The sequence below is a fragment of the Meleagris gallopavo genome, chromosome 5, assembly GCF_000146605.3.
Source record: "Meleagris gallopavo isolate NT-WF06-2002-E0010 breed Aviagen turkey brand Nicholas breeding stock chromosome 5, Turkey_5.1, whole genome shotgun sequence".
NCBI lineage: Eukaryota > Metazoa > Chordata > Aves > Galliformes > Phasianidae > Meleagris > Meleagris gallopavo.
Window position 1 is genome coordinate 55,674,263 of NC_015015.2, and position 26,634 is coordinate 55,700,896.

The window sequence follows — 26,634 nt, forward strand, 5'->3', positions numbered from 1 at the left end:
GGATTGGAGCCGCTCCACTGCGCGGCCTGGGGGAGCTGTGCCAGGCCGGGAGGGAATGCAGGGGATGGGAGGGACGGGGTGGGATGGAGGGAGTGGGAGCCCTTGGTGCTTTAGACGCTATTGGGAAGTAGCGCTGGCAGTCCGGCCCTGTGCCCGTGCGTTGCTTTTGGCTCATCAAACATCTTTCTGCTTCCGGGCTGAAGAATTACAGCTGTTCCAATTCTGTTCCAGATTATAGCGTTTGATGAGTTGAAGACAGATTACAAGAATCCCATCGACCAATGCAACACGCTCAATCCCGTAAGTTGCCCACTAAAGATTTTGCTTGCTGTGTCCATGTGAAGTGCTTGTGTTTGCTGTTACCTTGTTAGAACAGAGCGGCAGTTGCATCTGTGCTGAGCAGCCTGGTGGAACTGTAGGGGAAATTCTGATTCTTCTGTGCTTTCAAGTTGAGTGTTCTGACTGTTGTTGATCTGTGGTGATCTTGTCAGCTGTCCCACTAACACTCTTTCAATCTGCTTTCTACGTTTTCGGCACAAAGACAGTTGAAAGGGTCAAAAAGATTAAAAGAGTCAAAATTGCATTAAAGGTGTGTACTGCTTCTCAGATTCATTTTTAATGCCGCTTTCATTTCGTTAGGAACATCCGTTATACCTGAGATGTTTCATTCTGTCTGCCTGCTCATCCGCTTGGTTTTTGTTCTGTTGGGTTTCTCACAGCTTTGTGGATTCCCGTATTTTGTGCCCAACAATTTTGCTTGCTTTAGCTTCATTGTGAAGTGAGGAAAACTGTTACATGCCCGTTTTGTGTGTCCTGCGGGTTAGAAGCAGAGGATGACTTAAGTTGGAGGGAACCTTACAGATCATCCAGATGTAACCCCTGCCATGGGGGTTGCTGTAGTAACCTCAGGTTGAAATAAACCTTGCCATTGTTTAAACTCTGAGGTTATTAGAGATGAGTTCTTTTCAAGCACTGAGTGAGGAAATTCCACTTCTGCTTGAGTGACTTGAAAGGTGGGCCTGTTTAACCTAATGAGGTTCAACACAGCAAAGTGCAAGGTTTTGCACTTGGGCCGGGGGAATCCCAGGCATCCATACAGACTGGAAGAAGTCCTTGAGAGCAGCCCTGCAGAGAAGGACCTGGGGATCCTGATGGATAAAAGGCTTAACTTGAGCCAGCAGTGTGCTCTTGTAGCTTGAAAAGCAAATGGTATCCTGGGCTCCATCAGAAGAGGGGTGGCCAGCAGGGACAGGGAGGTGATTGTCCCCCTCTACTGTGCCCTTGTGAGGCCCCATCTGCAGTGCTGTGTGCAGGTCTGGAGCCCCCAGTACAGGAAAGACAGGGAGCTGTTGGAAAGGGTCCAGAGAAGAACCACAAAGATGATCAGGGGGCTGCAGCACCTCCCCTACAAAGACAGGCTGAGGGAGCTGGGCTTGTTCAGCCTGGAGAAGAGAAGCTGCGGGGTGACCTCAGTGCAGCCTTCAGTACCTAAAGGGAGCCTACAGACAGGAGGGGAATCAACTCTTGGAAAGGGGAGATAACAGCAGGACAAGGGGAAATGGTTTGAAGTTGAGGGAGGGCAGATTTCAGTTGGATGTGAGGGGGAAGTTGTTTGCTGTGAGAGTGGTGAGGTGCTGGAACAGCTGCCCAGAGAGGCTGTGGATGCCCCGTCCATCCCTGGAGGTGTTCAAGGCCAGGTTGGATGGGGCCCTGGGCAGCCTGGGCTGCTGTGAGATGTGGAGGTTGGTGGCCCTGCCTGTGGTGGGGGGTTGGAGCTTCGTGATCCTTGAGGTCTCTCCCAACCCTGGCCATTCTGTGACTCTGTGACTGAGGTGGCCGTAACACAATACATGTTATCCTCAGTTTTTTGTTTGGTGTTCCACAATCAGAGATGCAGCTCTGATACTCCCTGCTTTGTGAGAAGCACTGGAGGCAAACTATTTGCTTGCATCTGTAACCAGGAGCACAAGGGCAGCTTGTTCAAGAGCACAGGGTTTGGTAAAGCAGGTGCTTTTGTCCCCGTGTCTCATGGCTTTTTATTTAAGCTTGGTTTGGGGCAGTGCAGAAGTGAGTCCTGCACTGTAACTCGCTGTGTTTTGAAGAGCCAGGTAAATTATGCAGAGGGAAATGTATTTTATAGTAGCTGGGGGGAAAGTGCGTGTCAGATGTGTGGGATGTAAATGGTCAGCAAGAGAAGAGCAGGAGGCCATAGGCAGAGCACTGCTGCCTGGATAGCCATGCATCTAACAGTTTCCCTTGCTGGGCCTGCTGCAGTGTGGAGGAAGGCAAATTCTCATTGCATTGATGCATTGTGTCATTATTGCAACCTTTTAAAGTATTACAGTGCGCATGTTTAAAGCAAATATTAACTTTCTGCTAACCCACATGCATGAGGTGGTTGTTTATATGATGACTTCGTTGGAAATAGCAACTAACTTGGGATTTGTTGTGGAAGGAGGTTAGCAACTGGAAGTGAAGAGCTGGGCTCTTGAAGGGCTCTGCTAAATGGTGGCAAAAGCAACTGGGGAGGGTAGTTGAGCATTGCAAGAGAGGTGTCCTGGTGTGGGAGTAGGATCTAATAGAGAAGGTAAAGAAATACGTTCTGAAACGTGTCGTGAAACAAACTACAGATTTCAGAGCTGGTAAATAGGCTGCTAAGCACAGAGCAGCACTGGATTTGTTGTTGTTTTGCTATAGATGCCAAGTTGTAGCTGGTAAGTATACCCAGAAGAGGCTGGACACAGATATGTTGCTGAGACCTTTCAGTTACGACAGCTTGGTTTTGTTGATGCTTTCACTTTGTTTGGTAATTGCCACTTCAGGAAGCAGAACGTAGCAGCAGAGCAGGCGGTGAGGATGTTTCTTGGGAGGTTTGAGATTCTGAGGGAGGTGGTTTGGGGCTTTCAGACAAGAATTACAGAACACTGTGGCACTGATGCAGTCCTACACGCAAAGGAAGAAGAGCAGGATGTGTTGTGTGTGTGAGTGCAGGCACACGTAGCTGAAATCTGAGCTAGAAATGCAGTATTTCTCACGAGGAGCTGCGTTAGTGCTCCTTAGTTGGGAAGATTTGCTTCTTTCTGAATGGTGTAATAAAAGAGGAATCGATACCACTTTGGGGTGCCTTGGTCTCATGGTGGGTGCAAGGTTTTGCTGGCTCTTTGCATGCATTTACTCCACGTAGCCCTCCATACTACTCCTACTAACAACACTAACCCTAGCTGGCATTTCATGCTTCTGTCGTGTCATAGTAATGATAGTTAGCTCTGTGGGCTCCTGCTGGAAAGCATGATGCTGCCAAGCATGCACGCCAGGTGCGGGTGGAGGAGGCCAAAGCTGGCTGTGTGCTTACCTGGTGGGCAGAGCTTGGCCTCGGAGATCCCATCCAGTTGGAAGCTGAAAATTACATCTATCTGACAGCTTTGTTTCGATATTCATGTATGAAAACACAAAACATCTTTTTGCCTCCAAACAGTTTCATAGCACGTGTTTCTTGGTGATGTTTCTCTGTTACATGAGCAGAAATATCTCTGTCTCTTCTGTTATGGAGGCCACGTATAAAACGTGGGTCTGTTCACAGTGTGCTTAAGCTAACAGAAGCAATAGAGATCTCTTCTTCTGAGCATTTTTTTATGAAGTTTTCTTCTCAGTTGATGAATATCATGTGAAAACAGCAAGGCACGTCCTGCTAGTTGCTCTTTTCACTTGCTGCAGTCTTGTTAGTGTTCCTTAAAAGAATTCTTAAACAAAGGCTTACCTCCAAAATAGATGAAACAATGCAAGTTTTGCTTTGAGTTATCCAAACTTCTAACTCGTATTTTTTCTTTTCCAGCTTGTACTTCCAGAGTACCTCATCCATGCATTCTTCTGTGTTATGTTTCTCTGTGCAGCAGAGTGGCTTACACTGGGTCTCAATATGCCTTTGTTGGCTTATCATATTTGGAGGTAATATTGACGAGTCTGGGATCTGTGTACTCACGTTAATTGTAACTCATTGCAGTGCTTCCTGTTAAGTGTTCTGTGTCTGCAGCAAGTAAGGATGCTTCCTGAGGTGGCAGTGAGAAAGCTGACATCCAGGCTATCAAATAAAAAGCATCGCTTTGCTTCCTCTCCTTGTCTGTATTCCCTTGTGCCGTGCAAGAACCCCGTATTGGGCAGCAGTGGCAGCTGATGTGTCAGAGGTGCACTGAAGCTGCATACTGATGGCGTGGGCTGCTGGTAGGAGTGGCAGCCCTGCTTCCTTTTGCTGCTAGTTCTTTGCTGTGAGAGTGGTGAGGTGCTGGAACAGCTGCCCAGAGAGGCTGTGGATGCCCCGTCCATCCCTGGAGGTGTTCAAGGCCAGGTTGGATGGGGCCCTGGGCAGCCTGGGCTGCTCTGAAATGTGGAGGTTGGTGGCCCTGGATTTGGCAGGGTTGGAGCTTCATGATCCCTCCACTCCTGACCGTTCTGTGATTCTATGATAGAATCTGTGCAGGGAGCTGCAGGAGGTTGAAACGGAACCCAACAGAACAGTTTTCCCCGTGTGGATGTAGCTGTGCTACTCCTGGTTGGAGGTAGGGTGGCTGCTTGCCAGCAGCCCGCATGAAGCCACGGCTGTGGGATCGTTCTGCATTGACCTGTGTGAGCGCTGCTCCGCTGTGGTACCCAGCATTTTAGTAATGATTGAAGGCTGCAGGCTACGTAGGGTGCTGCAGTGACCCCTTCTCCACCTTTTCCAACCCTTTATAAGGAATCTCACGTAAAACTGGCAGAATACAGTTTTTCATTTATAAACAAATATCCTATTTCCAGCTGCTGTGCCAGAGCTTGGCCTGCTTTAAGGCTGGGGGCAGCTCCTGGGACTCTGTGTTAGAAACTCTTTGGTGCCCACCCACGGTTAGCATGGGGCCTCCTGCACTTTGCAGTCTCCTGTGAGGAGCTGTGGGCTGTGGCTCCTCACTGCAGTGCTGTGCTGCTTGGTGGGCGGGGGGCACAAACCCGTGTTTGCCATTGCTGGTGCCCCAAAACTGATTGTGTGTCGCTTCCAGGTACATGAGTAGACCTGTGATGAGCGGCCCTGGTCTGTATGATCCTACAACCATCATGAATGCAGACATTTTAGCCTATTGCCAGAAGGAAGGATGGTGCAAATTAGCATACTACCTTCTATCATTTTTTTACTACTTATATGGGTAAGTTTGTTCCTCTGTCCTCTGTCTAATCTTTAGTCTGCTCTTTTAGGCTGGGCGCAGTGCCAAGAGAAGTTTTGAACTCAGGAATGTAAAAAACACCAACTTTCCTGAGGAAGTAATTCACACAATGCCTTAGATTCCATTTTAAAACACAGGTCTTAATTTGGTTGGAATTACTCATTTGAATCTGTGCATTAGAATGACTGGAGAGCTCCACGCCTCTCTTCTGTTAAGCACAACTGAATGCCACCCTCTCCACCCAGACCTGTATGTTCATTAAGAAATGGGAACAGCAGTACTTCTCAGTTGTGTAGGTATTAGAACTGATTTTTCTTTGAGTTTAAGGTGGCAGAGTGAAAAGGGATGGGACCCACAAAAGCCATCACAACTCCCTCGTGCCTTGTCCTGCTTCCAAGCCAAAAGCTGATGGGTGTTTGGGCAATGTGACACAGCTGCTGAGTGCTGACATGGGTTAGGGGTGCTACAGGGCTCCCTGTACGGTGCTGCTTCATCTGCTTGTTGCATCAGTTCTCATCATCCTTCGTAGTGCCCCTCTGATGTTTGTGTGACAGCTCCAGTCGCAGTCCACGTGCCTCTCACGGATTTGTCCCTTTAAGACCTCATAATGAAACGTGTAACATTTATGAAAATTACACATCTGAACGTTATTTCTCTTCTTATTTTTCAGCATGATTTACGTTCTGGTGAGCTCTTAAGAAGACATTTGGCAAGCTTTGTTCCATTTAAGTGCATGCAAAAGCCACAAACCATGGATTATTTACAGCGACGACGTCGTACCAAGATTAAATACGGAACCCGATGATCGCATTTGCTTTACAAAACAATGACTCCCCTATTTTTAAAATATTTCCACATTTTATACTTGTGGAAAGACTGTTTTCTTATATTTTACCGGGACACTGAAATTATGGAATTACGTGTACATTAGTATAAAGATTACTGGGTTTTGACTTTGCACTCCATAAGGAACAGCCGTAGTCCTCGAGTAGGTGTTTGTAACTGAGCAGCCATAGCACAGCAGTTCCTTTGGGCCGGGCTTCAGCCTTGTTTCCCTCTGACTGCCATCAGCTGTACTGCCACGGGCTGGGGGGACTGGGCATGCCATGCTCTACCTGTAGGTGATGTCAGTCTTAAGAGATGAATTCAGGGACACAACTGCAGAAACAGCACTTCTGTTCTTTTTTTTTCTTTTCCTATCTGGGTAATCTTCCCCTGTAAGTGCATGGTTCTGTATTTTCACCAAATGCTAGCCTTGCTGTAATCACAGGCGTGTGTCATCGTGATAGGAAACACTGCATTGTCCACAAAGGAGTGAATTTAATGATTTGTTTACAGTCTGTGCACAGACACCATTAGCAAACTTACTCACAAATGGATAAATCCACGTTTATCAATTCCAATGGTGAAAATACTCCTGAGCTTGAGAGTAATACTACAGAGCTTTTCAAAGAAGAGATTGTGAAACTGCCCTGCTGTTCCTTAGTGCAATAAATAAAGTCTCAAATTCAGAAATGCTTATTTTTACTTGGTGCCTCATTTTGTCTTTAAATTCATCTGTTTTCTGATGGGATCGTTGCATTACCTTTTATAAACAGAATACAGAATCAAGTTGTGTCTGAAAAGGGAAGCTCCGATTCCCTACTTTTGTGTTGTTGTGGCTCTGCAGATAAATAGTGGTTGGGGCTGGGAGAGATGTTTCACATAAACTGGTAACAGTGCATTGTAAATGGTCGTTGTGAACAGCTTCGATGTGATAATTGAGAATCTTTTCCATTTACCTGTTGAGGAAAATGAAGTAATTTTCCAGTTCCAGCAACACGTTTTTGTATAAGTAGTTTATTTGTTCCCTTTGAGTCTCTCAGGTGCTAGATCTCATAGCACATCGCACAGGTGGCTGCAGAAATCTGTAGTCCAATATTCATGTGCTGTACAGTGGAAAAAAATAGGTAGAAACCAGTGTTACAGATCTCCTGCACTGGGGACTTGGCATCTTCAACAGCCATTGAATGTCTCCCATTAATTTGGTTACTTTTTGAGTACTTCTGTAGCCTAGAATGAAAGGTGCCCAGAGGCAGTGAGCTGTGCCTCACAGGATGAGTGTGTGTGTATGGGAGGGAAAGATGATAATGTGCTGAAAAATTCTGCTTAATTTCATGTGGTGCCTCCAAATTCCTATTCCAACCTACCCCAAACTGTTCCAAGCTGTGCTCCACCACTTCTGTGTTTGACAAAAGAATTCTCTTCCTTAAGCTGTAACTCTGCTAAACAATTGCTAAACAGTGCTGAAAGTTTCTTTGGAAATCCATGCAATGGTTCCTAATGGACCATCTTTGTTTTCCTGCTTCACTTTACTGCCATTTGAAACTCAGGGCTGTGAGAGAGCAGAGCCGTAATTCTGTGCGCTCAGCTGCACAGAAGTAAAATATTCCTCAATAAATAAAACAGTGAAGCTTTACATGTGGGAATCCAAAAGTGAAAGCAGGAGAGTAACTTCCTAGGGGGGGTTCTACTGTGAACTTCAGCTTCCAGCTGCCCCCAGGAACAAAATGCTTGGCTCGAGTCTGTCCTGCTGCTGTAGGTAAGTATGCCAGAACTGAGGAATTATAGGTAGCTATATATCTATTATATATAGCTACATTTTACAAACAAGGCTGTAGCCAGGAAGTACATTTGTCTCTTCTCCTTTCCCAACACACTGAAGTAGAAGGCAGCCTATTGGCATTCCATGTCCGTACTTAGCTGCGATAGGGTTACAGATTGCTTTGTTTCCACCCATACCTTCCCTGCATGTCCAACACTTGTCCCAGTTCTCATGTTACATAGAAACAGAGACAAAACACAAATGAAATTCAGTTGTAGCTTTGATAGCCCAGCTCTGCTTCCATGCAGTAAGCACACCGGAATGCCAACATGGAGAGGCCAGCACGCCAGTGCAGCACAGTGCCAAGAGATGATAAACATGAGATAGTCTACGTTTGGATGTGAGGGGGAAGTTGTTTGCTGTGAGAGTGGTGAGGTGCTGGAACAGCTGCCCAGAGAGGCTGTGGATGCCCCGTCCATCCCTGGAGGTGTTCAAGGCCAGGTTGGATGGGGAACTGGGCAGCCTGGGCTGCTGTGAAATGTGGAGGTTGGTGGCCCTGCCTGTGGTGGGGAGTTGGAGCTTCGTGATCCTTGAGGTCCCTTCCAACCCTGGCCATTCTGTGATTCTGTTCAAGTTGTCCTTGTGTTGAGAAGCCTGGTAGGCATTCAGGGCACCACCACACCAGTAACGAACATGAAACAGTTCAGTGCATTTTTAAGGCAGTGAGTACTAATGATTGCTAAAAAGATGAAGATGCTCTATGTCCATCAAGATTTCTGCTCCCAGCCCCAACATTTTACACACACATCTGAAAGTGAGCAGCAGTCACTGAGGCAGCAGCAACAAGCAGTTATTGAGGTTGGGATGAGCTGCCTTGTCCAGGTGTCTGCCACAGCCACGTAGACAAAGCCACTCCAGCACAAGCTCACCGTGACACCGATCTTTGTACTGTAGCCTGAGCTTCCAGCTGTGCAGCTACATTCTCTCGGAAGTCATGGATATAATTGTATTGCTGAAAAAGCACAATCACATTTGTAATGAGCGCTGTGTACTTCTGGAACAGGTACAACCTGTCTTAAAAAGCTGTCTGATTCCCCAGAATTCAAACAGCACCCTCCAACTCTATTTAGTTTTTCTTCTTGTGCTTATTCCAAATCCTCTGGAATTTTTTTAAACCATTGGACAAATGAGATGGATCTTAGCTCAGGTCCTATGCTTGCCAGAAAGGGCACATGTGAGCTTAAGGTAAGTCTAGGAAGGTGGGAGTTCCACGTTAGAAATCAAAGCTGCTTTATTTGGGCCAACCAAGAAGCTCTGCTCCCTCCACAAAGAGTCCATGATGCCAAATAATCCCCATTCAGCATAATAAGACCCAACAGTTTGTGCTAAGAGCTGTCATGTCAACCCATACATCATTTGGAGCACTAATATACAAGTGTTCAATATGAGATTTAATGATCAGAGGCTAAAGGAAAGACCAACCCAAGTGAAGGCTTCAAATGATAACATTTGTTCATATTTCCTACCCCCACCCCCAACCTCCTTCAACCAAGGATGCAAGCTGCTCCCTCATCTGTCCTCTTGGTTTATGGAAAACTGATTTTCAATAACTAGCTCAAATTAAATTTGGGTTCCATAGAGGCTTAGAGCTGGCGAGGAGACAGGCTTCAGGTAACTCCTCTTTTCTTGGAAGCTACTGCCTTGTAAACTGATTCAATGTCAACTTCTCTTGTCAGTACACAGATCTATTATAAGAGCATAACTTTTGTATGAACTTCTGCTGACCCAAGAGTAGCCAAATCCCCACCAAAGCAAGAAGGATAGAAACCCAACTGTTAAGAAGCTTAAGACCCTCCATGTAGGGTTTGAAAATAAAGTTAAGGGTACTTCTTGAAAGAAGACTGCTAGTGCATTCATGTGGCAGCTACAGTTAGGCTGAGTTAGAAAGATTTAAGAAAGAGGCAGAAAAATTAAGCAGAAGAGAATGAGAACAACAGAAAGAAGGACAACAGCTTAGTGAGTTATGAGCAGGAATAAGGATGAGAAAGCAAGAGATTAAGCAGACAAGCAGGACATGTGCTGAATTCAGTATAGACAGACCAGGCTGGCAACAGGAGGAAAGAAAAACGCCAGAAGCAGCTCAAACTCAGGAAAGCAGAGGAGGCAGCAGATATGAAACACCTCCAAGAGATGGAGGGATCCCTTTGTGAAGTGGAGGGAAGGACTGTCCAGACTCTTCACTTGTTTCAACCCATGTGTCACCTGTTGCAGGCCCATTACCTTGATTGTCTGTATCGCCCTAGATCCTCTTAATTCTCTGAGGCTGTCTATTGCTTGCTGAGGTGTCACTGCATCCGAAAGCTGAAGCAGGAGGCATGCAGCTACTGAAAAGGAAAGGTAAGCATATATTGTGCTGAGCACCTCTTGCTCTGCACAGCACTGCTTTGGCACAGTAACAGGTCTATTCTGTGAAAACCACTCTAGGAAAAGCCAACCCCACCATATCAGAGATAACAGATCTGCTGGACCTTTTACCAAGTACAGTTGGATGGCCTTTGTCCCATCTGACTGCTGCACCTTTAGGCAGTGGTGTCTCATGGGAACAAAGGTCTAAATCAGGTTAGTTAATCAGGCACTGAGAGCTGCTTACTGAGACAGGAGCGTCCGAGGCCACCGTAACAGCTGCAAGAGAAGAGAATGTTTGGTTATAGCAAGCTGTGGTACACTGCAACACTCACTGCCCCTCCATATGCAAGTGTAAGATACAGCTCTTGCCTCAATATATTCAAGAGCAGCAGTAGTACAAGAAGGCCTTGTAATTACTTCTAGAAATACTGAGCATCCTCTATTTATTCTCCAGACCTTCCTTTTTTACTGTCATTTTAGTGAATCTGCTGTTTTAAAGTTCCTCTTCATTCACAGTAATAGCCCCAAAGGAACGAGAGGTCAACAAAAGGTATGAAGAGATCTCCATTTCCTTAAAATCCTACTCCAGGTTAAGGTTTTGATAACAGCTGTGAGTTAATGGTAACAGCAGGCAACACTAAGAAGTCCAAGAACGTCAGTGGCTGTCTGTGCAGGAAGCTGTCAGCAGGATCTCTCAGGGAACATGGATCTGGGAAAGCTCATTTTCTCTACCCTGAGCTCAACTACAAATGCCTAAAGATACAATATTCAATCAGTCTTACTCAATTTAAAATGAATTTGGAACTGCTAGAACTCAATGAGCCTCTGGTAAACAGCCTGGAGTACGTTACCCTATGACAGTGCCTGCATTAACTTACAACTCCTCCTATATACCTGATTTCCAACCAGCCTAGCCACAAGGAGCAGCATGGTACCAGTCAGCACACATTTTGAAGCATTTGCAGGACAGGGAAAGAGGGAGAAACAGATCTCGGAAAGGCCAAGTCAGCTCCAAAGGGGTACAAGAGGCAAAAGAAGCTTTTCACAGCTTGAGCTAACCCTAAAGAAAGTGACTGTCATTTGCCAGGGTTCCATTTCAGGTGGTCATGCAGGAACACTCGGTGAAGGAATCACAACTTACTGGATGATTGTCTTCCTGTTGCTTTCCAAGCAGCTTCTGAGCTCTTCCAGAATTGTGCAGCAGGTGGTGATGTCAGGTGCATCTCCATCTGGAATAGGATAGTGGTGCACACAGATCCCACACTCTTGGTAGGCATCTATAAGGTTTGGTACTCGGTATTTTAAGAGCTCTCCTTTGGTACAAAGCACGAACACATCCCGTGTCCCACAGTTCTTTAGTTCATCTGCCAACAGATTAAGCAAACAAACAAAGCCTATCAAGCTTAAGCATGAACAGATTAGCTACTTGGTACCAATTCCCTCTTTAGCCTTTGAAGTTAAGACAATAGAAGTCAGCAATTTGGCTTTGAGCAGCATTTATTTCTGTTGAGTCTTGCCTACATTTGTCTTCAGATAACCTGCAGGAGGAATTCTCAGTTCAGAGTCGGCCTGTAGACAAGGCTCACCCAAAGTAAGGTCAGCACTGAAAACAGTCCTACCAACTACTGCTGACTTAAGCATGACTCTACCCCATCTCCAGCTATAACTGTCCAACTGTCTACCTTTTTTAGCCTTTACAGCTGAATACCAAGCACAGATATTTTTATATTTCATCTTTTCTATCCTCTTCACAGTTTTCACTGAGAAGGGGAGATAACAGGTCTGTAACTCATCTCAGTCCTAACTGTTTTCAAGATGCTCTTGGCCTGTACATGGTGTGGGACTTCATAGAACTCAAGTTACTGGGAGAAATACAAAGACACTTGTATTGCTCCAGCCTGAAAATATCCTGCCCAGGTTAGATGAAGAGCAACTCCATCAGACTGTAGGTTAAGTCAAAGGAAGCCTTTAAGAGTATCTTCTGCTTTCATTTTACACGCACATTGTTCTTACCCATTCCATGACAATGAGAGGCACTCACGCACTGATCAGAAGACTCACCGATATCTTTCTGAAGATTCCTTCTAATGTCCTTAAACCTGCAACCTAAAACAAATGATGAATGCTGATTATGACCTCACATTTCATAAATGCCTGCTACAACAGAAGAGCAAAGCAGACAACCTCCCCTCAGCACCAAAGCCACTTCCCCATAACAGTTCTTTGTTCTGCAAATAGATTGCTAGTGCAGAATGCAGTATTAAGCAAATAATGGTGTTTAAACTGTCATGGAACAGGATTTTAAATGTCACTCAGGGTTTTAAGCTGTTATACACCTTACAGATGAAAAGTTTGGGGTATTATAAATCAGAGTGCATTTGATGCCAGGACCATGCACTTCCTGAAGCATATCCTGAAAACATGAGAGCAGAATACTATACAAGAGCTCTGTTGGCAGGTCTGCCACTGGAGTTCAGCATTCAAAGGTTGAACAGCTATTACAGGAGCAAATCATGTAGCTTAACATGAAAATGCAGCTATTTCTGGTGTACATGTTAGCAGGTGTTCAAGTTTTTGTGGGATTCTCATCAGTACAGGCACCACCTAGTTCAAGGTATCTTAAATCACAGAATCCTAGAATGGCCTGGGTTGCAAAGGAGCACAATGCTCACCCAGTTCCAACCCCCTGCTATGTGCAGGTCGCCAACCAGCAGCCCAGGCTGCCCAGAGCCACATCCAGCCTGGCCTTGAATGCCTGCAGGGATGGGGCATCCACAGCCTCCTTGGGCAACCTGTTCCAGTGCCTCACCACCCTCTGGCTGAAAAACTTCCTCCTAATATCCAACCTAATCCTCCCCTGTCTCAGCTTAAAGCCATTCCCCGTTCTCCTATCACTATCCACCCTCACAAACAGCCGTTCCCCTCCTGTCTGCATGCTCCCTACAAGTATTGGAAGGATACTACTTGGAAGACACTCCGCCAAATAACAGAAAACTGAATTTAGGGCTACGAGATATTTCTTCTCGTCAGCTCAAACACACCCACAGACTTCAGCAGCGCTGCTTACCTGGCAGGGAACACACAGCCAGGAACGCAGAGGAGTAGGCAGGAGGCAGAGGAAGCCTGTCAGGAGATAAACCGCACGTTAAGTAATCGGAAAAATATAAAAAAGAAAAGAAAACCAGCACTACGCTGGTCACTTAAAGAGAGATGCTGTACAACACTGAGGGAACAGCACATCCCAAGCACGCTCCCCACAGGGCCCCCATAAGAACCCACAGCGCCCGCCCCGCTCCTTACCAGGACAGCGGCAGCGGCGCCGGCTCCTCTCCTTCCTCCTCAGCGGCCTCTTCGTCTGACGAGTCAAAGCTGGCTCCGTGCATGGTTCACGGCTGCGGATGGAAAAGAGCGAGGAACCCACCAGAGCGCTGCCCTACCCCTCGCTTAGGGCCGAGGTTGAGGGGCCGAAGATACCGGTTGCGGCCCCAAGATGGCGCCGCTCCCCTCCCGCCGTCCGTTTGAATTCAGCCCGCCCACCCGCCGCATCTCATTGGTCGAGCCCTTCTCTCTCGTCGTCCAATTGAGAGCCATTGCGGGGCCTTCTCGAGGAAGAGCGCTCTGATTGGCGACCAGAGGAGGAGAAGCGCGTTGATTGGCTGGCGGCGACGTCGCGTGAATTTAGCATCTAAAAAAAAACTCGCTGGCTTCACTTTCTGGAATTTTCTGTCGTAGAATCCTAGAATGGCCTGGGTTGCAAAGGAGCACAACGCTCATCCAGTTCCAACCCCTGCTATGTGCAGGTCACCAGCCAGCAGCCCAGGCTGCCCAGAGCCACATCCAGCCTGGCCTTGAATGCCTCCAGGAAAGGGCCATCAGCAAAGAAAAATAGTTGTAGATGGCCTAAAACTTGCATTTAAAACATAGGGAGTTCTTTACTAACGTGTGGAAGAACTTCTCTACAGTCAGGATGACAGTGCTGGAACAGGCTTTAGAATACTATTCTAGCGTTCAATAAGGCCTGCCTCCATTGGGTTATATGGCAGGTGGAATCTAAACCAGGCTCAATGTTGTTTTCTGCTGCCCAGCGTTGCACCAGTGAAATGGGTCCCGTGGTTGCTCTCAGTGACGTGAGGTGTGCTGTAGGCAGCCACTTGGTGAGCACCTTGATGCTATCTGCCTGGTTCACTCTTGGCTCTGGCTAGGCCTGCCACAGGCAGGGCCACCAACCTCCACATTTCATACCAGCCAGGCTGCCCAGGGTCCCATCCAACCTGGCCTTGACCACCTCCAGGGATGGACGGGGCATCCACAGCCTCTCTGGGCAGCTGTTCCAGCACCTCACCACTCTCACAGCAAACAACTTCCCCCTGACCATTTCCCAGCGATTGTAGAGGTTGGTGGTCAGAAACATGATAGACATGTACGTTCCTGTATTTAACCACATCCCTAACCACATTTCTCTGCCCTAGACTGGTTGGGTGTGGATAGTCCATTCCTGAGTTGCTTTCATTGCTTGGTTTGGTCCCAGAGCCCCGTTGATGGCTCAGAACTGGAACTGCACAGAGAAACTGAGCTGTCCCAGGGAATTAGCATTCTGCAGGTAGCAGTCATAAATCCTTCCAGTGACATCAACCTTACGATTCTGCAGCAGTGGATATTAACCTTTTCTCTCATGTTACAATTTAAAGAAGTTTCAGGCTTCTCCTCCCCACAAAAGTCATAAAGAGTTAGAAGTTAATTACAAGCTCTCAAACCAAATTCACCCGTGTGTGTGACATTGACCACATTCTCAGCACTGTCCTAGGCAGTGTGTGCAAGTGCCCTTCTCCTCAGCTGTGTTGCTTTGTGCTGTGATTGCCTTAAGGCTCTTTGCCTGATGCAGTTTTCCTCCCAGCTGTGGCCACACCTGAGGATATGGGTTCAGATGCTCTAACTGCTGTCAGGGGTCTTTTCCCTGCAGCAGACTTTTTCCTCCTGTAGTAGAAAAAAAATAATAAATTATTTGCCAAAACCTAAGGAGCCCAACTCTGTTCTGTAGCAGGAAGGTTTCTATTGTAGTGAAAATTTCCTATCTCAAAAAAACTGGATGATTTTCATGTTCATAATGGTCACCTGAAGTCAGTTTCTGTGCAGGGGGATGGCACCCAGGGATGCATTGCCAGTGCAGTGCTGGTGACCAGTATGGGCAGATAGCTGAGCGTTTGGTGAATGTTTCTGCTTTTTAGGTACAAATGTCACAAAGCTTTACGTTTCTGGTAGAAAATGACACATTGCTCTCCTTGAGTGTAATTAATTCTGATTGTACAACATTACAATTTCTTGCTTTCCTGGCAGAACTGAAATGTGGCATGACAGGGTGTGGGCATTTTTATAAACCTGAAATAAATTTATCTTGCTCTATCCTCTGCGCTCCTCTTCTTCACATATTAACAACAGCAATTAAAGAAGTCATTAAGCTATTGCAGGAGGCATTCAGGTCTAATGGAAACGAGCTCCTCTCTGTGAAGATGAGGTTCATCAACCCACTGGTGATCAAATTATGTCAGATATAGTTTTCTGCTTGTCCTAATTTTGCCCTGCGTGGACTGTGGATCAAAGCTGACTTTTATCTGGCAAGTCCTTCGTGTTGCAGAAGTGCAGTGGGAGGAGAGAGGCAGGAGATCCAGAGAGAGAACCTTTCCCTGACCCTCATCTGGTGCAGCTCCAGACTGTTCCCTAAAGAGCAGAGCTCAGCACTGTCCCTTTGCTCCCTGTGAGGAGCTGCAGGCTGCCATGAGAAGGTGAAGGCTGCTGTAAGAGAGTTGGGCTTCAATTAGAGCAAGTGTAGAGTCTTGCACTTGGAGAGGAATAACCACATGTATCAGTACAGGTTAGGGGCTGAGCTGCTGAAGCTGAGCTCTGTGGAGAAGAACTTGGGGGCCCTGGTGGACGACAGGTTGGCCATGAGCCAGCAGTGTGCTTTATTAGCCAAGAAGTCCAGTGGGACCCTGGGGTGCATTAAAAAGAGCGTGGCCAGCAGGTGTAGGGAGGTGATCCTCCCCCTCTACTCTGCCCTACTGAGGCCACATTTAGAACACTGTGTCCAGTTTTGGGCTTCTCAGTTGAAAAAAGACAGGGATCTCCTAGAAGGAGCCCAGCAGAGGGCCAAAAAGATGATAAAGGTTCTGGAGCATCTCTCTTATGAGGAAAGGCTGAGAAACCTGGAACTGTTCAGCTTGGGGAAAAGAAGACTGAGGGGGAATCTGATTAATGTTTATGAATATCAAAAGGGAGGTGGGAGGCAAATGGATGGTGCCAGGCTCTTCTTAGTGGTGCATAGTGATAGGACAAGGAGTAATGGCCTAAAATTTGAGCATACGAAGTTCCATACCACCGTGCAGAAGAACTTTTTCGCAGTGAGGGTGATGGAACACTGGAGCAGGCTGCCCAGAGAGGCTGTGGAGTCTCTATCTGTGGAGATACTTGAGATCTGGACGCCTACCTATGTGACCTAGCGTAGGGTACCTGCTTTAGCAAGGGGATTGGACTTGGTGATCTCCTGAAGTCCCTTCCAACCTCTGCAATTCTGTGGTTCTGTGCAAGGAGCTGCAGCCAGATGATGGCTCCCCTCAGCCTCCTCTGCTCTGGGCCCAACAAACCCAGGGCCCTCAGCCACCTCTCACATCCCCTGCCCTCAGATCCTTCCCCAGCTTCGTAGTCTTCCTTTGGACACTATAATGGTTACACTAGCTTGCTGTCCTGTAAGCTCTGGGGAATGTTTTTCCTTCTTTTCTGTCTCTTTTTAAACAAAATCCAAGCTCATTGCAGCTCCATCTGTAGGTAGATCAATCAAAAATGAAAAAAAGGAGCAGAATTTGAATATTAGACTAACTTTAGAAATTTACTGAATCATTCTCTGGCTTCTTTTTAAAAACTAGAAAAAAAATATAATAAGTATTTCTGAAAATGTAGTCCTTTAGATGCTGCAGGACTGAAGGTTTCTATTTTAGCAAGAGATGAGTGATCGTGTTGAAGTTGCTTTATTCTTTATAAGTGCTTTGTAAGTTGCTTTATTCTTTATAAGTGTTTCTCACAATGAGGAGGAGGCCTTCTTTATCACAAATACAAACAACTTGCCTGCTGGTGTCCACTCAGGTACGCAGAATCATCCCTTCTGGCAGAATCAAGGCATGAGCTCTCATGTGATTGATACAGGTGCTGGCAGATCAAAATCTGTCTGCTTTCCTGCTGAGGGGAGAGCTTCCCTTGTAAAATCTCTTTCCTCAGGGTTTATGAGCTAAACTGGGCAAACAGCTTCCTTCCTTCACAACTATGAAGGATGTCAGAACGTTGCAGCTTTATGGTACGTGCTTTTCTCTGAAATTATTGCTTTGAAAGCTCTGAAATCTCAATTTCACCTTCTCGTGTCCTCACTCAGCTTTCTTGCACAACATTTCTTCAAAACAGAGGGGAAAAACAGTAGAAACAGAGATGAGAACATAGAAACATGTTGTTTTGTTCCCTTACCAGCCCCAAAACACAGGATGCAGGCAGGAAAGCTTTGCACAGGCAGTTCTGGCTACCACCAGATTTGGTCTATATTTATCCTATTTCACAGCAGGATTTAACACCATGGTGAATGTTACTGATCCTCCAATGGATATCTTCATGGCTGCTGGGTATTTGTTACATTATAAGCTACAGTTTGCCTTGCTGAGTGTTGCTGCTGTGTTAGAGCTTTCATAGAGAGGAAGCTGCCAGCGATGTCCTCTTATCACAACGCTCCCGTGAGAGCTGGAAGGAGAGGTGACAAACCTTGGTGTAGCTATGGGATATCCAAATCATGGACTCTGTTTCTTATTCTGACAGGACTTTATGTGAGCATGGGAGGTGTTTTGCATTGCCCCACATGTCTGCAGTGCTGTAAGGCAGAATTGTAGAATCATTTAAGGTTGGAAACCACTAGGAATTCTGACTCCAAACGTCAACCCATCACCACCAGGAGCAGTAACCTAATGCATAAAAGCAGGTGTCTCTCAGGTGATTCCTTAACCTGCATTAATCCTCTCTGAAATGAATGCATGAACACTTTCCTTACTCGTGTTGGTTGAAACTGTCTTTGTGTGTTTACAGCCTTCAGTGCCACAGAACTCAGAGCTGACTCATCACTGCGGTGACAGCGAACATGTTTTGGAATGAAATGATGATGGGACAAGCTCCTTCCTTCTTGTTTATCCACTCTGCCAGAGCTGAGCCTCATTTGAACTCGTCTGAACCATTCTGGGCTGTGCACCACTCCTGAGGACATGGAGCTGTTTCTTTACAAAACATGAAGGGACTGATTTGAATTTCCACAAGATCTCGTCAGCTCTTCCTCCTGTTTTCTCAAAGCAAACCAACCTTCACTGAAGTGTTTTCCTCCGATGCTGTCACACCTAAGCTGCATAAATGATACCTTTTCTTCCAAGATTTTCTGTCTGAACGACTTGTGGTATAATAAGGATATTGTTTCCTCCCTAAGTTCTCATCTCAGTGTACACTCTCTCCCCAAATCATTTGGGATTTCTGTAGGAAATCATCAAAACATCACAAGTATGTTTCTTCCTTGACACTGAGGTGTCAAGAGCAGAGGAGATGTGTGTGTACTTAAGTTGTGAAGAGAGAAGGGCAAGAGCAAGCAATGCAGAAACTCTTCATGCTGGCAGCAAAATTGTGCTTTTCTGGACAGAAATTCTTTCCTGGCCATTTATTCTGGAGCATTTTACAGTTTGGGAAGACTAAAGGAAGAGGCCAGCGCTCCATGTTAGTGATGAGTAACATTACTGAGGACCTTTTCCCATAGAATCAGAATTCTCAGAGGTGGGAGGGACCTTTAAAGGCCATCTAGTCCAACTGCCCTGCAATGTACAGGGACACCACAGCTCCATCAGGTTGCCCAGGGCCTGACCCAGCCTCACCTTGAAAGTCTCCAGGGATGGAACATCCACCACATCACTGGGCATCCTGTTCCAGTGTCTCACCACCCTCACTGTAAAAGACTTTTTCTTTATATCCAACCTAAATCTACTTTCTGTGAGCTAGAAGCTATTTCCCCTTGTTCTGTCACCACAGACCTTTCTGAAGAGTCTGTCCCCTTCTTTCCTGTAGTTTCCCTGTAGACACTGACAGGCCACTATCAGGTCACAAAGTTGTCTCTGTTTTCCACTTGTTTCACTTTACACCTGAAAACATTAAAATGCTTTTTCTCCTGGCTATTGCCAGGTTGGATGTTCCAATTTCACTTTTAATTAAAGGGAAAATAATCAGCAAGCCCAAAGGTTAACATTTGCCTTGTTTTCAGAGGGAGATGCTGGATTGGAGCTGACATTCCAAAATCTGGCAGAGCCCATCACCAGAGGAGGATAATCAGGTAAGGCAGTGGTGGTGTCTTACAGAGTCCACGCTTTCAACTCTGGCTTGTGATCCTGTGATGTTCTTGTTTGCATTTGAGCAAAATCAAATCTCTACATCTTGAGATGGGCGCAGTGTAACAATATAGATTGCTAAATGTTTTAGCACTTTGGATTCTCAGCCTGTGCAAAAAAACCACCATGATAATGTCATTAAAAATAATTCGTTTATGAACATTAAAGCCACTGATGAATGCAGTCCCACTCTCCACAGCCTTGCAGTTCATCACCCTCAAGCAGAAGCCCTGTCCACCCCTGCAGCAGTGAGAAAAGTAGATACATCAGGAGAAAATAAGTTTGCAGGGCAGGGAAGTCAGGATGGAGCTTCCATGCATTGAAGATGGAGGCAGGCACAGGCTGCAGAGGAGACATTTAGAAATATTGCCTGGATATGTAGAGATGTATCAGGAAAGCCCAATGGCACTTGGATTTGAGACTTGCAAAGAACGCCGAGGGCAACAAGTAGAGCTTCTACTACTGGATTAGTAGTAGTCCAAATGATGAACATGTGAGCCATTTGCTGAGTGGGGTGGGTGATGCAGTGACAGCAGGCAATGAGACGAAAGAACTTGATGCTTTCTTTGCTTCTGTCAGCAGGATCTCCTGAGCCTCTCTGCCTAGGGAAGGTGATCAAGGAGAAAAACGACCAGCAGTGGGTAAGTATCTATTCAGGGACTGCTTCTGTGATAATTTGGTCCACACAAGTCCATGGAATGAGACAGGATGCATCTGAAAGTGCTGAGAGAATTGAGTGATACACTCATAAGACTGCTTTTAATTTTCTGTATTAATATAAATAAATAATAATCCAGTCCATGTTCAGCTCAGTTCATGTAAGCTACGTCTTTACTTTCCATAATGCAAATGAGAACATTGCAGCTCTGCTGTTTGTTTGATGCCATAGCCTTGCTCAGAAGCCCACCTCAGGACAGCATCATCTCCCTGTAAGTACTCTTTTCCCCTTTTCTTTTCTTTTTTTTTCTTTTTCAAGGTCACTGACTGCCTGAGCAACTCTTTTATGCAATTTCTTACCATTAAGTACAGCAGAAGCAAGTCAGCCTTGGTACTTTATTTATAGATCCTGGAGTTCTTGCATTCTATTAACCAGGGCAGAAATGGGATGAATTTTTTATCCATTATGGACCTTGTGCTGCATAAAATATTGTGCATTTTTGCAGGAGGCTCTACTGTTTTAACCTCTGACATGTAATTAATGATGCAGCTACCAATGTTCTACTGATGTCTTGTATAAGGCTTGTGTGGTGCATGTGTATTTATCCACTTCGTATTCATTCAATATATTAAATTGACTTTGTTTGTAATGAGAAGCCCAAGTGTTCAGCCTCCCTGTATTTACCGTGAACTGAGAAACAAGAACTCATGCTGATGTGCCAAATGGTATGAGGTGTCGAGGCTAATAGTTCTCACATTTCATGCTCTTCTCTTTTGGTTTGCATTTTGGCCACAATTTTAAGTTGCAAGACTGACAGCTCTTTCCTGGGCCTCTGTCACTGCTGACTCCTTGGGAGCATCTGCTGGTGGTCACAGAAGGGAATGAAGTTGACTTTGGCTGGTTCTCTTATTGCACGCATGGACAGCAGCCTTAATGAGCAGCATTTAGCTGACTGCTCAGGAGGGTTTTCATAGAATCATAGAATGGCTTGGGTTGGAAGGGACCTCAAGGATCTCGAAGCTCCAACCCCCCACCACAGGCAGGACCACCAACCTCCACATTTCAGAGCAGCCCAGGCTGCCCAGGGCCCCATCCAACCTGGCCTTGAACACCTCCAGGGATGGACGGGGCATCCACAGCCTTTCAGGGCAGCCTTAGTTGTTTTCCTAAGGTTTCTACCTTCTGTTCTGCCCTGCGCCATAGAGCTCTTGAACTGGTGTTGAGAGTGAGACCAAAGGCAGCATTTACGGTGCTAAAGAGCACGATCAGCAGGACTAGAGTGCCAGCACAGAGGCCGCAGGGGATCTGATGATACTCAGAGGGACCCAGATCCAGAGATGCTCTGAGCACCTCTCATGTACTCTTGAGCCATTTCCACCGAAGACCAGAAGAGAAGGAGGTGTCCCTGATGTTTTTCCATCAGACATAATTTCCCCTTTCCAGATGGGACAGCCATCCTCCATCTGTCTGGATCTCTGCATCCCCTCGGAATGTGAGTCCAGCGGTGCTGGGGGAGCATGAGGGCTCAGCATGGCAAGGTCTGCTGGGGAACAGAGGCTGTGGCTCTCAAGCAGCTTGTAGGATTCTTGGAGAAAGGCTTTTTGAAGACACTCCAGTAACAAGATGTGTACGGAGCCTTGATCTCCAGAGATCTGAAAGCCATTAATCATGTGAAATTAAGGCAGTTAATCAAGTCTCAGAAACTGACAAAAGATTGTTCCTAAGGCTTTTACCTTGAATATCTTTGGAAAATGATAGTTTCAGCTTTCCACCTGATTCTCTCTGCCAGCTAATTCATTTTAGTCAGAAGCAACCCAAGGTCAGCCCCATGTGGCTGTGTCAGCTCAAGATGTTGCTTCACTTCTGTCAGGCTCCAGCTCTGCTTGGTGCTCACGGTGTCATGGAGGTGCTGCCGGATTCTGCAGCTCAGCTTGGGGAAAGAACTGATTCTGCAGACCTCAGTTTGGTTGTTGGAACTCGAAGCATTTCTGTCATCAGATGAGATGCTATGTGCAGTAACACGGAGCATTACTACAGAGCAGGAGCGTGCTCAAGGTACAGGCTGTGGTCATGCTATCTGCATTCTGAGTTCACACAGAAACCCTAATTCAGCTAATCTTTTCTCATTATGTAATTTATGCAATTACTCTCAAATTGAATTGCTCCAGATGCTGATTTTTGCCCTGCTGGTTGTCTGCCGATTCCTTTGCTGTCAAATGCAGCAGTGGTAACAATCAGAGGTCAGAGCTCCTCTCAGGTGCTTTTTGCTGTGCCCATGGTCCCACAGCTGGGTATCCTGAACGCAGTTTGCATTGTCCCATGGTGCCAAGGTCCCCCACACAACAGCAGGGGTGATGTCCCAAATCCTGGTGCTGGGGGGTCAGGCTGCTCCTGGTGGTAATGTGCTCATCACGGCAGCAGTGCCCTCTGCCCTGCCCATTGGTGTCACAGTGTCCCTGCCATGAGGACATCAGCACAAACTGCAGCACTCACACCTTGCAGGCCTCCTACCAGAGCTCACCTGTGCCCAGGCAGGAGGAACGTGGGTACTTAAATACAAATGATCGTGTCTATATATCAGAGTTTCTCCTAATTTAATGGTAAAGTGAAAAGCAGTCCAGGGCTTAACAGCATGTGCTGTAGAGCGAATTCCTGCACTGAACCTGAGTTATGCTGGGAAGTTATTTTCGTGTTATACAGGAGATGGGTGTTTTGGGTGGAGGTTGGCCTGCGATCTCAGAGGGATTCAGAATCACAGTGCTGGAGCCTTGATGTCCATTCATATCAATGGGAAGTTTCCAGCCAGCTTTGAAGTGATTTATTCTGGAGGATAGACAGCATATCTGAACGTAAAAGCTGAATTGGCATGTTAGCTGCAGGACCCTTCCTGCCAGCCCTGCAGATCCAAAGCTCCCACCACACGATTGGTTGTGCTGAGGTAAGCAAGTGGGATGCTCAGCCTAGGGGATGCATCTGCACCAAGCCCTACACCTCGTCCCACTGGCTTTGCAAAGACGATGCAAATGGAGGAAAGAGCAACTATTTTCTGTCCCCTCTAAAAACTGCATTTCTGCGGTGTTGCTATTGGCACTGTTCCTGTTTGGCACCAAACAGGACTCCAGGACTTTTTGCCATCTAGTTCTATTGATGACAATTGAATTAGCTCTTGAGAAGGCGTATTAAGCATTAGGGGATCCCATAAGCGATCTCCTGTAATTACCGATAGTAGCACGAGGTGGCGAGAGCAGCCTTCATTTCGTGTGCTGCTCAGTGCTGAGCATCAGCAGGCAGGAATAACGCCGATAACAGCACTAATGCAGCCTTCAAGAGGAGAGGAAATAGTTGCTTCTGCATTATCATCTCAAAAAATGTACCGGGGCTTTCGCCAGGCTGTATATGATGACACTGTCCTGCAGAGATGACCCCCCTCAGCCATTACCACCTGGTGAAGAAACACTACTATGTTCATCCCATGAGAGACTGGGCTGTAAGGTCAACACAACAAAACTTGGAGGATGTGCCTATGGATGACTTTCCTAGCAAAATGGCAAATAGAAACATTTGGCCAAGGCTAGAGATGCTGTCGTGCAGGATTTGGGTTGCACTGATATCCTATGATGGTTTATGCATCTCTCTCATTGGGATTTCATGGCATCTTTTCCCAAGGATGGGGCAGCATAATGTACACAGACTGGCTGGTTGTACTGGGGGGTGACATTAGTATGTGTTTGAACAGCTGTGCCAGGGTACAAGAATGGCATTTGTGATTGAAAATATTTTGTTTCAGTAATCTTTTATTGAAAGAAAGAGTGGTCAGGACAGAAACTTTGAGTCTGACTTGGTTTCCATGTTTGCATCACCAAGGCCAGTCCTTGTTGTCACAGGTACCCACAGACTGTGTGGCAGCAGCAGCCCTGGGCAGAGGCAAGTGAATTGCAGATGCTTCTCTGACTCTTGTGCTGAGCATCAAGCGTGGATTTCTGTTGTTAAACACAAGTATCTCTTGTAATGTAACTTAAAATGAATGTTATCCTTAGTGAAAGCTAAGTTTTCAATACAGAGAATGGTGCCCTGAGTATTTGTAAGTCCACTCATTGTGACCCGGGGTCAGAAGCAATGTAAGCAGCTTTCCCTTTGCATTCCCAGCTGCAGCTGAACACCACAAACTGGGTTGTGCTTTGGGTCTGGACCTGCAGGTTTTGCCACAGAGCAGCTATTTCTCTCTGCAGGGCTGCCTTTGTCTCGTGGCATGTTCCAGACCAGTCTCTCATCAGGAGCCTGTGGATATCTGCTCTGTGCATCAATTATCTGCTCTGCTGTCTTTTGGGCACTGTTTATGCTTCCTGACTGAGGGCAGAGACATGAAATGTGTTCGGAGTCCCCCTCACTACGTTAGTGCTTCCTGTAGAGCCCTCATTTCTGACAGCACCCTACAACCCCGGGGTTGTGGAGTGAGAGCTGGGGTTGCTAAGACTATGCCACGTACGTGTGGTCTGAGCCCTGCAAATCCAGAGCTGTTCATCATCCATAATGCTTACCTGTGGCCATGCATTCTGCTGGCTGCAGCCCAGAGCACTGCAGGGTGCTGGAGGGGAAGGCTCTGTGTGCTTGTAGGACAGTCCTGCTCTGCCAGGGGTTGTGCTGAACCTCTGGAGCTCTGGAGGTCAAGAACACATTGCTTTTTAACACAGTATTTTAATTCTGCATTATTTCTCTTTGAAGAAAGGAGATGCAGCAGAGGGGAGATACTGACTGTGCTGCTTCTCAGCTGCCTGCAAATTGTATGTGACTGCCTTCCTTCTGCTGCTCTCAGCCTTGATAACGGAGCAGCACGGCACGAGACGTAATGGATTAGAAATCTTGTTGGAAGGATTTTAAACCCTTGTTGCACATCAGTCTGCAGTGTCCTCTCTCCATTCTGGAGAGAGTAATGTAACACAGCTATGCCATGATTACTCTGCTGATTAAGGGGCATCATTATATGTCGCTTTTGGAGCTTTCAGCTTTGAAGCTGAAGACAAATAATGAAGGTGCAGAGCAGACTGCACCTTCTCTCTCCTGCTCTCCAGGTAAAATGCCTTATTTGATTTATTTCACACACCCCAAGAACAGGACATAGATTATTAAACATTGCCAAATCTTTCCGCTCTCATAGGCAATACTGTTTGTGAAATAGTCTACTTGCAGGTCTTTCCCATGCTGTTGAACATCCTAATAGCAATGTATTTGGAAACAAAAGTTCTTCAAGAGTTGTGCTATTGAAATATATGAGAGATTCTCTCCTTACTCAAAACACATTTGAAATTGAAAACATAGTTCCAAGTTTTTATCTGCAGCCATATCGTATTCTATGGTTAGAATTTGAAGTAGGTTTATTTAAAACAATGATACTTCTTACTCACCTTCGTCTACAGAGAGATCTGACTGTTCTGCAGATGAGCTCAGGTTGTCATTCAGCAGGTCAGATCAGCAAGCAGAGAGGTGAGATGACTGATAAGAGATTTGGTGCACCTGTTGCCAGGCAGCAGTCTGCCATGTGTATTAGAATCACAGAGTCACAGAATGTCCTGGGTTGCAAAGGAGCACAATGCTCACCCAGTTCCAACCCCCTGCTGTGTGCAGGTCACCAACCAGCAGCCCAGGCTGCCCAGAGCCACATCCAGCCTGGCCTTGAATGCCTGCAGGGATGGGGCATCCACAGCCTCCTTGGGCAACCTGTTCCAGTGCATCACCACCCTCTGGCTGAAAAACTTCCTCCTCATATCCAACCTAAACCTCCCTTGTCTTTGCTTAAAACCATTCCCTCTTGTCCTAAAGGATTATTATTATTATTATTTTAACTGTGTGGCATTTTCTCAGCACTGCCAATGCAAGATGTTGCAAACCTTTGATTCTCTCTACTACTGAACTTCACCAGATGGCACAGTGTTGTGGCACATGACAAACCATCCTGTATCACTAGCTAATGATGGAGCACCAGCTTCTTCACAGTGATCATTGCAACTGCTAAGAGCAGCCCCAGGATTACTGTGGTTATGGTGAGTGTTTCCTTGAATATAATTTCCCAAATGCCTTTAGCTTTACTGTGACAGTTTTTCGCTAATTGCAGAAATAACAAAATGCCTTGAGCATATTTATTCACTTGAGTTTTATTTCAGTTACTCATTATAAAAGTGTTAATAATGGCCCGAAGGGAAGGAATAGAATTGCATTTGAGCAATAGAGAGCCAAAGACAAGTTGGTTTAAAATTTTGCGTAATGGACCATTATGCCCTTTGTAGAGTTTTTCTTTTCTGCTTTTTTATTTCCCCTTCTGCCACTTGATGGTTCAGAAAGCAGAAAGGGAAAAAAAGG

At 46.2% G+C, this 26,634-nt stretch overlaps 2 protein-coding genes and 1 long non-coding RNA gene across 7 annotated transcripts; 1 reads left to right on the forward strand and 2 right to left on the reverse strand.

The window, feature by feature from the left end:
- The first annotated feature begins 83 nt into the window (after positions 1-83).
- On the forward strand, positions 84-6,706 carry CNIH1 (cornichon family AMPA receptor auxiliary protein 1). The gene is made up of 5 exons (XM_010712132.3): positions 84-127; positions 204-300; positions 3,833-3,945; positions 5,028-5,171; positions 5,860-6,706. Exons 1-5 carry the CDS (start codon positions 84-86, stop codon positions 5,885-5,887), a joined length of 426 nt encoding a protein of 141 aa, XP_010710434.1. The 3' UTR covers positions 5,888-6,706.
- On the reverse strand, positions 6,371-13,712 carry CDKN3 (cyclin dependent kinase inhibitor 3). Of its 5 annotated transcripts, none has more exons than XM_019615988.2 (8): positions 13,480-13,709; positions 13,247-13,302; positions 12,241-12,285; positions 11,321-11,543; positions 10,424-10,455; positions 10,054-10,157; positions 8,703-8,785; positions 6,371-7,117 (listed from the first exon to the last, which is right to left on the reverse strand). In XM_019615988.2, the coding sequence occupies exons 1-8, from the start codon at positions 13,560-13,562 to the stop codon at positions 7,111-7,113; spliced, it is 633 nt and encodes a 210-aa protein (XP_019471533.1). In that variant the 5' UTR covers positions 13,563-13,709; the 3' UTR covers positions 6,371-7,110. The 5 variants fall into 5 exon arrangements, with proteins under 5 accessions (XP_019471533.1, XP_031409596.1, XP_031409597.1 ...); XM_031553736.1 differs by having other exon boundaries at positions 12,193-12,285; XM_031553737.1 differs by lacking the exon at positions 8,703-8,785 and having other exon boundaries at positions 12,193-12,285; positions 13,480-13,710.
- An 8,331-nt stretch (positions 13,713-22,043) lies between these two features.
- LOC109367942 lies at positions 22,044-25,828 on the reverse strand. Its single transcript, XR_002115545.1, has 3 exons — positions 25,683-25,828; positions 24,819-24,937; positions 22,044-24,260 (listed from the first exon to the last, which is right to left on the reverse strand). It is a non-coding gene; the product is annotated as an uncharacterized LOC109367942 (long non-coding RNA).
- Positions 25,829-26,634: the final 806 nt, after the last annotated feature.

What these genes read in the sequence shown, in the direction of transcription:
- CNIH1 (XM_010712132.3), top strand. Translation starts at nt 84, where the DNA reads ATGGAGGGAGTGGGAGCCCTTGGTGCTTTAGACGCTATTGGGAA. An exon ending in AATGCAACACGCTCAATCCC is followed by an intron (nt 301 to 3,832) that starts GTAAGTTGCCCA and finishes TTTCTTTTCCAG; the next exon opens with CTTGTACTTCCAGAGTACCT. An exon ending in TTTTTTTACTACTTATATGG is followed by an intron (nt 5,172 to 5,859) that starts GTAAGTTTGTTC and finishes CTTATTTTTCAG; the next exon opens with CATGATTTACGTTCTGGTGA.
- CDKN3 (XM_031553736.1), bottom strand. Translation starts at nt 13,562, where the DNA reads ATGCACGGAGCCAGCTTTGACTCGTCAGACGAAGAGGCCGCTGAGGAG. An exon ending in CTCTCATTGTCATGGAATGG is followed by an intron (nt 11,544 to 12,192) that starts GTAAGAACAATG and finishes ATCTGTTGGCAG; the next exon opens with ATGAACTAAAGAACTGTGGG. An exon ending in GGGCGATACAGACAATCAAG is followed by an intron (nt 8,786 to 10,053) that starts GTAATGGGCCTG and finishes GTGCTTTTTCAG; the next exon opens with CAATACAATTATATCCATGA.